This window comes from Podarcis pityusensis (genome assembly GCF_964106645.2).
Source record: "Podarcis pityusensis genome assembly, chromosome: 17".
Classification (NCBI taxonomy): Eukaryota; Metazoa; Chordata; class Lepidosauria; order Squamata; family Lacertidae; genus Podarcis; species Podarcis pityusensis.
The window spans coordinates 41,395,546-41,404,343 of record NC_138042.1 but is presented as its reverse complement, the minus strand read 5'-3'; the positions used below and the strand labels follow the sequence as shown (position 1 = coordinate 41,404,343).

The 8,798-nt window shown below is 44.3% G+C and overlaps 2 protein-coding genes across 4 annotated transcripts in view; one reads left to right on the top strand and one right to left on the bottom strand.

Moving 5' to 3' along the window:
• The window catches only part of FAM162A (family with sequence similarity 162 member A), a 178,003-nt gene that overhangs the window by 44,409 nt on the left and 124,796 nt on the right, over positions 1-8,798 (top strand). The gene's annotated exons all lie outside the window — the stretch shown is intronic.
• Positions 712-8,798, bottom strand: part of SIDT1 (SID1 transmembrane family member 1) — a 47,158-nt gene continuing 39,071 nt past the window's right edge. For all 3 annotated transcript variants that reach the window (XM_080987118.1, XM_080987119.1, XM_080987117.1), the window contains 6 exons: positions 7,523-7,599; positions 5,414-5,460; positions 4,503-4,608; positions 3,391-3,501; positions 1,840-1,953; positions 712-1,072 (listed from right to left, as the gene is read on the bottom strand). In XM_080987118.1, coding sequence (XP_080843244.1) covers positions 1,010-1,072; positions 1,840-1,953; positions 3,391-3,501; positions 4,503-4,608; positions 5,414-5,460; positions 7,523-7,599 — 518 coding nt within the window. In that variant the 3' untranslated portion in view covers positions 712-1,009. The remainder of the gene's footprint in view (positions 1,073-1,839; positions 1,954-3,390; positions 3,502-4,502; positions 4,609-5,413; positions 5,461-7,522; positions 7,600-8,798) is intronic.

Genomic DNA, 8,798 nt, shown 5'->3' with positions numbered 1-8,798 from the left:
TAAGAAAATAATCCATTTGGCATTCACAGCAAATGTTAATAATAATAATTGCAGCTTTCTGAAAAGAGTTCATGAGCTGTCTGCTGCAGCAACAGCCAGAAGAGACAGGGCACTCACAGACCTTGAAGTATCGTAACACTGCAATACACAGAGCCTTTTACCCTCTTTGAGAATAGAACCAACTCTCTCATTTCAGGGGGCTGAAAAATGGCTTTCTAAATAATAACATGATGGCAGGGAGAGGAGCGGCAGATTGTGGATGAGGAAGAGAACATCTGTAGCCCAGATTGGAAAGCTCCTTTCTGAGGCGTGCGCTTTTCCCTTTCAGCTGTGCTATTCAAATTAGGCAAGAAATGCCTCTCAGAGGAAGAAGGGTACAGGGGGTGTGTAATTTTTAAATTGGAATTTAAAGAAAATGGTGGTGGGCTGTTATTGGCAGACCAGGGTGGGGTCAAAGCATTCCTGTACAGGAGCAGATAGGATGATGCTCCATTGTAAACTAATAGTGATAAATTAAGCAGTTGGGTATGAGTAGTAAAAAGGATAACAGCTTACCATAAACATCAGAAGAATCAGACTTAAGAACCATGGCTTCAATGGCCAATACATGCTTGATTTTTCAATACAAGAAATCTCTCAAGTCTCATCACTATTGCACTTATACCCGCTGTTTCTAGGCAGTGAGCGAAAGCGTAAGTTCCACCACTAAAATTAACACTGGGGAGTAAATTTTATTCTTCATCAGATGGCTGAAAAAGATCTGCAACCCCCAGATAATTATTCTCATCTCTCTACTTTCTACCAACAATCTGGCATACAAGCCTGAGCCCTCCAGTTGCAAAAAGATTCTTGTCCTCTGTTCAGATCTTCCTTATTTGCCAGTTGAACATGTTTCTTCCCAGTGTGTACTTGATGCGCTTTGTGCACACTAACAAATTTGTTTTCTGTCAGCTGTCCTGGGCTGGCAACACAATGGGTTTGAGCAAGCATCACCAAAACTTCCTGCCGTTCAGAAAACGGGTATCTTGTCTCTCCGCACAGAATCCAAGTCGTCATCCAGAGTCAACAGGACCTAGAACAAAGCAGAGCAGAGATTGGAGTCTGGTTTTTCCGGGTGGTTCTGCAGGACACACTCTTCCGTGTCAGCAAACCCAAAAGCAGGCAGGCAAAGGTCAACTCAGCCTCCTGCGGAAGCAGAGCCAACACCCATGGTGCCCCAGAAAAAAGGAACCTTTCAGTTTCTAGATGGTGTTGCCCAACTCCCACCAACCTTTGGGAACAAATAACGGTGGGGAGATAGCTTAGTTGATACAACATGCGACTCCTCATGTCAAGGTCATGGGTTCGAGCCTCGTGTTGGATGAAAGATTCCTGCACTGCAGGGGACGGAAGTAAATGATCTTTGTGTTTCTCTCGTGTGATTATTTTAAGCAGGAAATGAGTACAGTGGTACCTCAGGTTAAGTACTTAATTCGTTCCGGAGGTCCGTGCTTAACCTGAAACTGTTCTTAACCTGAAGCACCACTTTAGCTAATGGGGCCTCCCGCTGCCACTGCGCCACCGGAGCACAATTTCTGTTCTCATCCTGAAGCAAAGTTCTTAACCTGAAGCACTATTTCTGGGTTAGCGGAGTCTGTAACCTGAAGCGTATATAACCTGAAGCGTATGTAACCTGAGGTGCCACTGTAAGTCTGACCTGCATGTCCATTAAAACCACAACAAGTATTTAAGGTAATGTGTGCGAATGCACTGAGTGTGCTATGACATGGAACCAGGTGAGACAGGAAGCCTATCCAGCATAACATTGATACTGTAGAGGGACTTTAAGGAAAACCTCACCAAGAAGGAGAAGAACAGTGCAGCTGCTGAGAGGAAGTGCCAGACATCATGATCATCAAAGAATCCCAGAAGGATACATGGGCGGTTTATCTCTCTGGACTCTGCGGGAGTTTCCTACAGAAAAAATGGGCACAGGCAGTGAATTCCAGCTCGGTCTCAAAAGTTCTGTCTTTCTGGTGCTGTAGAGAAATTCCTAACACATGTGTGCTACCCCCGGAAGCAGAGGGAAAAATTTTTGGGAGAGTGAGGGGGATAATATGCCACAATGCCTTCAGCAGATAATCATGACTTTGGAAGAGGCCTTTTTAATAATTCTTCAGCAAACCATTGGCGGTATCGTATCCCTTGACTACTGGGGCTGACTAGGATACAGGCGACTCCCCATTTACACGTGGCTTATGTTCTGCCCCCCTGCATGCAGAAGTGAAATAAGGAGGACCCCACGGCGCCTCCAGCTCGTGAGGAGACCTTCCCCGGAGCCTAAACGGGATGTCCTCTTTGGGCTGCAGGGAGCGTCTCCTCACAAGCCAAGAAGCACACTGGGGCTTTTTGGCTAACAGCTGATGCACAGGAACTGGAGCAGCAGCATCTGCTTTTCTGTGCATCAGCTGTTAGCCAAGAGGATGAAGAGCCTCAGCAAAGCCCCGCTGCACCTCCGACTCGTGAGGCAGAGCTTTGTTGAGGCTCTTCAAGTCTTTCCCCCCACTTCCGGGTTTCTGGGGTCGTGTGGTTTTAATATGTGTTAACAGGGATGCCTGTGCAACAGCTCTCATTGCTTGCAACACTATTATTCCTGTAGTGCTTGGGGAGAGGCAAAGTTGTAAGATTATCACTTCCATGGATGTCCTGTGCATTGGGCTGCAAACCCCACTCATTCCTGCAATCCTGAATAGCAAGGATATTGGGTACGTTCTATAAACTTTTCCACAGACCTCCCCAAGAGCATAAGGTGGACAACTCTGCATAAATAAAGGGCAGGTTCTGCACAACTGGTTCTCATTAATATTTGGCGTGTCGCAGCATTTGAAACAACAGGGTGGCAGAAATAAAACGTTGCCCAGGAGCTTGAGGTGTAAGTCTGAAGACAGGGATTCAAGTTGGAAGGCAGAGCAAATAAAGAGTTACAGCAACCAGGCTGCTCCCTCCAATACATGCAGCTGTTTACTGCAGTAAGTCTTCAAGATTGCAAAGGCCATGCCAAGCAGACAGTTCTGGAAGGCCTTGCCCATCTAGCCTGATGCCTGGCAGCAGTTATTCAAGATCTCCAGCACAACTCTTGCCAAATTCTTTCCCCAAGATCTTCTTTAACAGAAGAACAGAACAGAATTTAACAGAAATTCCAGGGATTAAACTTTAAGTATGTGGATCATGTGCAGGTTTCTATTATTATAGGGCTGTGGGGGGTGGCTTTGGGCAGTTAAGATCATTTTGGAAATTCGTGAGTATTGCAAGCGTTAGAAAGCTTGGAGGAAATCAATTATACACTGTATTTCTGAATTTATGTATTTTGTGCCTGAAGCGCAAGAGAGGGCAACAAATGAGGAAACCTACCTCCCAGCTGCTAAGGTTTTGGAAGAAGAAATAAAGGGCTGCAGCCCAAACCACGGCTGTGGCCACAATGCAGAATAGAGGGATGAGCAGGAGCCTCTCTGAGCTGCGGAGCTGAAAAGGGAAAAACCTTAAAATAATACCCTCAAATAAATGATATTTGAGCAGACACTTCCCAGGAGAACATTTAAGCCAAAGGGGTGCATCATAAAGACTTGGATCCCCACCCAAACAAATCGGTGCTGCTGCTGCTGCTGCTTTTTTGCCAGTCACTGATTTGAACCTAGAGTGCTAGAAATGTGTTTCAGTTTGCTGGAAGTTACTTTTCATACGGTGGTGTCCTTGGCAATGCCAGCTGCCAGATGGCCATGGGAACCCCACATTCTCCCATGGCTGCGGGAGAGTTACCCTGGAGGAAGAAGAACCAGGTGTTTGGTTCTGCCTCCTGTCCAAGTGCAGTGCTAGTCTAAGGGTTAGAATAGCCTCCTGGAACCACAGAAAACTGGAATTCATAGCAAGGGATTTATCTTTTCAACAGGAATCCAATAATCCCCATGACATCTACGGTGGAGCCTCAGAAAGTAAATCTACCACTAGAGTGGGCGTGCAGTAGGTAATTATAGCCCAGGAAAATGTTCAATCTAAAATTGCCTTCTTGCAAATACGTGCCATGACATAATATGGGAGATAGCACTTTGACACAAATTGACAGAATACAAAATAGCGAAAGGTGGCAAGACATGATAAATTTAATTGAAAGTGGTTATTGGTCAAAAATAACTTTAAAAAATCAGCCCCTTCCCCAAATTCCCAGTCTTCTTGGAGAGGGTATTTGATACAGCTTAAGTTTTAGTAACTCTCTTTGGGGAATCTATCACACAGATTGGGGACTATGCTAGTTTGTGTGTTCAACGACAGCCATTCATTTGTAAAGCGAAAACTCAAAAAAACTTATTATCAATAAGACGTGAGAAACACGCCCTGCGTTGCTATAGTTTGGCACAAGACAGAACTGGTAAGTTCACACAGTGCATCTTTTGGGCTCACGTATGAAAGCTAGTTGTTAAAGTTCTCACAATAATGACAGAAAAGAGCTGCAGGTGATACTCCTTTACCTTCATGATGACGTAGAAAGCAAGATACAGCAGAAGGTTGCAAATGAAGATGCCCAGCATGTAGGAGGCGAAGTCTTTCGGCCGATATACCAGTCCAAAAATGGCACTAAGAAAGGAAAAGGACAAGGGTTATATTATCCAAGGTGTAGGCCCCCCATAACTTGCCATCCTGGTACACAGCTCATGATACCAATATCACCCGCCACCCACACTGCACATACTGAAGAGGGATGCTGCCATCTTGCAGATCAAGCATATAAGATGATGCTTGCATAGAATTAAGGAGCAACTGGTACTTATTCTAATTGGGTCTCCCTTTACAGCATTGGGACCTCCAGCCATGGGCCAATTTGCAGGATCAGGCCCCTCTGAATGGCTGACGAGGGAACTCTGAGCAGACTCCGACCACCTGCCAAACATGTGATGTCATTTGACACCTGTCCGTTACATACTTCACATGTCCCGTATTTTACATGCAATTCTCCCCAAAACTAAGGGGGGATTGAATGAAAAATGCATAAAATGGACATAAAATATATTTAAATAAAGTATGCAACATTTGCTTTTTTGTCTCTGGCCCTGCTCACCATTCAAAGCCCTAGAAGGTCTGAATCCAGTCCTCAGGCTAAAAGTGACTCCCCCACCATGCGTTTAAGGGAACTTGGGTTTCTCCACTAACAATAATCAGAGTGATATTTGGGAAATGTCTTAAATTTATCAGGGGCCGGGGCTGGAGAGAAGAAGACAAAACGACCAGAGAGCAAAATCTTTACATTATTTCTAACCTTCCTGCTTCAAAAGTATATAAGAAACCTCAGATATGAAGAGGGCATTTCTGGGGCTAATCCATGTAAGACCATTCTGATTGTATTCCCTGAGCATGTGAAACATCCACAAAGCCCCCTACTTACAAGGACCAGTTGACTAGATTCCCAACAACAAGCAGGATCATTCTGTCCTAGAGGAAAGAAGCAAGAACCCTCGTTAGCAAACCATAAATGTGTGTCAAGTCACAGTTGCCATTGCAGCTGGAGACTCAGAGGCCCAAGGGACAATCCAAACATACTAGACATTTTAAAACCTTGTCTGATAAACATCAGACCCATTGGTTTCAAAGGGAGAGAGTTAAGTACATGCTTAACTTTGGGACAGAAAAATGCCTCACTTTGGGCTGGATTATCCTTTTGATTCCAAAATACCTGCGAGGTAACCTTAAAAATGTTTTCAGGTAACTGTTGATGCTTTGCTACTAAGCATTTACCAAAAAAAATTGAATGTTCTGAATACTCCACATAATTATGAGGTTATGTGCCTGGTTCAAATGCAATGGAAAACAATAGTTTCTGACTAGCGAACAAGTCTGCAACCTTCCTCTTTTGTGGCCACAAAGGGGAAACCAGAAGCTTTCATTTCTGGTTTAAAACAAACTAATGAAGAGCACCTCCTACACGTCTTGTCTGATCTTTCACAAAGAGGGAGGCAAAGGGAGGGAGCAAGAGACAGCCCATGTTATCCTGGTGTTCGAATTAAAACGCTTCTGGAGGAAAAATATTTCTAAAGATAGTTTTCTATTTAAGTTACATTATAGTGCAAAGGCTATTCTTCAGGAAATAAGGATTTGTTTTTAAGTTTTTCATGTGTTCTAAAACTGAGTCTAAGTTTTTTTTTTTAATTGTTTAACCACATCAGTTAACAAACATGGATACATAGGCTATAATGTTATTGTTTTAGTTAAATAAATTGTTTAAATTGTTATTAAGGAAATGATTCTTTTTCTCCTTCCAATAAAGTACAGCAGAAAAGTTGTCGAAATATAAAGTTAACTTATTAAACCTCACAATAATTTCATAACTATGTGTCTATGTATTTCTAACAGTATAGCCAAATCAGTAATTTTTGATGTAACTGTAAAAACTACTCTGAAAATTTATTATTCCAAAAAATGAAACCTTCCTCTGGTTGTAAATATTAAGATGATACCAGCAAGAATGAATCTTTGTGTAAAATATGATTTAAATCAAGTCTTACTGACTAGTGATTTAAATCGATTTGATTTAAATCAAATCCACCATGCCAAGAAGTAATCACTTGGCTAAAAAGACCACCTAGGGAGGTTCATGGCTGAGGCGACTTTTGAATCTCAGGCTTTCTGTCTCTAAGTTTGTGTTCTTAACCACTGCAATACACCATTTCTCCTGAAAAAGTTAACCAGGAAGAACAACTTCTCTTGTTCCATTCATCCCCCACTCCAAAATTCTGATTTCCAGATGTTTTTGCTCCATGCCAGGTCAATTGCTGACAACATAAACTTCCACTCCACACTGATCTCACTGATGTCAGTCTCTCTTGGAGTTTGGCTGCAAAGATCCTGCCAGCACCACTCTTGCTCTGTGTGTGGTGAGTGTCGGGCCCTCTTTCAGTTTACTCCCAGAGACCATCAAGGGGAGCAGGAAAGTAAGCACGGATTTGAAATTTCTAAGTTTATATAATAAGGATTAGGCATGATCCGTTTGGGGACGCGGGTGGTGCTGTGGGTTAAACCACAGAGCCTAGGACTTGCCGATCAGAAGGTTGGCGGTTCAAATCCCCGCAACGGGGTGAGCTTCCGTTGCTCAGTCCCTGCTCCTGCCAACCTAGCAGTTTGAAAACACGTCAAGTGCAAGTAGATAAATAGGTACCGCTCTGGCGGGAAGGTAAACGGCGTTTCCGTGCGCTGCTCTGGTTCGCCAGAAGCGGCTTAGTCATGCTGGCTACATGACCCGGAAGCTGTACACCGGCTCCCTTGGCCAATAAAGCGAGATGAGCGCCGCGACCCCAGAGTCGGCCACGACTGGACCTAACGGTCAGGGGTCCCTTTACCTTTACCTATGACCCGTTCAGAGTTGAGGACTTTCCTTTTGATAATAAAAGCCAGATAGCAATTTCTCTCCCACCCATGTTTGCGTGCTCAGATGCAAAAGGGAATAAGCAGCTCTCCCAGCCGGCCAGAGATGGCTAAAGAGAACAAGGGAAATACGTACCGTGTACATTGGCCAGCTGCACTGCTGGATGCAATCTGTGTAGAGGACCATAACCGCACGCTGGAAAATCCCAAAGTCTGCCAGAGATTGAGAGCACAGGGGGTGAAAACCTAACAGAGCACAGCTCCTATGAAGGAGCTTCGTTTTATCTAAGGACACCACCCACACTACCATGATGATGTACCCTGCCAGGCACTGACGATTTCCGGCCAATTTCCATGCCAATTTTGGTTGAGATCTCGCCCAAAATTGTGAGATCTTGCACATTCAGCAAGATCGTGCCCCAAATAGATGCACTCTTGCCAAAACTTTGGACCGGTAGTGCTGTTGTTTAATAGAGGAGTACAGTGTCTCGCTGGCATTGCTTATTATACCGAGTTTTCAGCTTCTATGTGTTTCTGGTTTTATTGCTATTGATTGTGTTAAGGGTGCTGCATTCCTGCCCTCAGACCAGATACTGAAGGGCAGGTTATAAATTCCACAAAAACAAACAAAACATCCCAGCGCTGTAAGGCAGGGGTAGCTAACAAGGTGAGATCCAAATGTTGTTGGACTACAACTCCCATCAGCCCCAGTCAGCATGGCCAATGAATGATCTGGCAGGATGGAAACTGTAGCTCAAGAACAACTGTGCCGTAAGGCTTGCAAAGGTTCTTAGAATAATAATGTACAGTGGTACCTTGGTTCTCGAACTTAATCCATTCCGGGAGTCTGTTCAACTCCCAAAACAGTTCAGAAACCAAGGCGTGGCTTCCGATTGGCTGCAGCAGCTTCCTACACTCAATTGGAAGCTGCAGAAGTGGCATCAGATGTTCAGCTTCTGAAAAACGTTCACAAACCGGAACACTCACTTCCGGGTTTGTGGCGTTCGGGAGCTGATTTGTTTGGGAGCCAGGCCGTTCAAGGATCAAGGTACCACTGTACAGTGGTACCTCAGGTTACATACGCTTCAGGTTAAATACGCTTCAGGTTACAGACTCCGCTAACCCAGAAATAGTACCTCGGGTTAAGAACTTTGCTTCAGGATGAGAACAGAAATCGTGCTCCGGTGGCGCGGCGGCAGCAGGAGGCCCCATTAGCTAAAGTGGTACCTCAGGTTAAGAACAGTTTCAGGTTAAGAACGGACCTCACGAATTAAGTACGTAACCAGAGGTACCACTGTACTAATAATGTAATAGTGTTGTGAGCTGACTACTAGTTGGCCTAATGTGGTACAAGAAATTGTTTCCAACCTGTTCTGAATGGAGTTGCATTCCCTCACATAAATCTGGTCTGC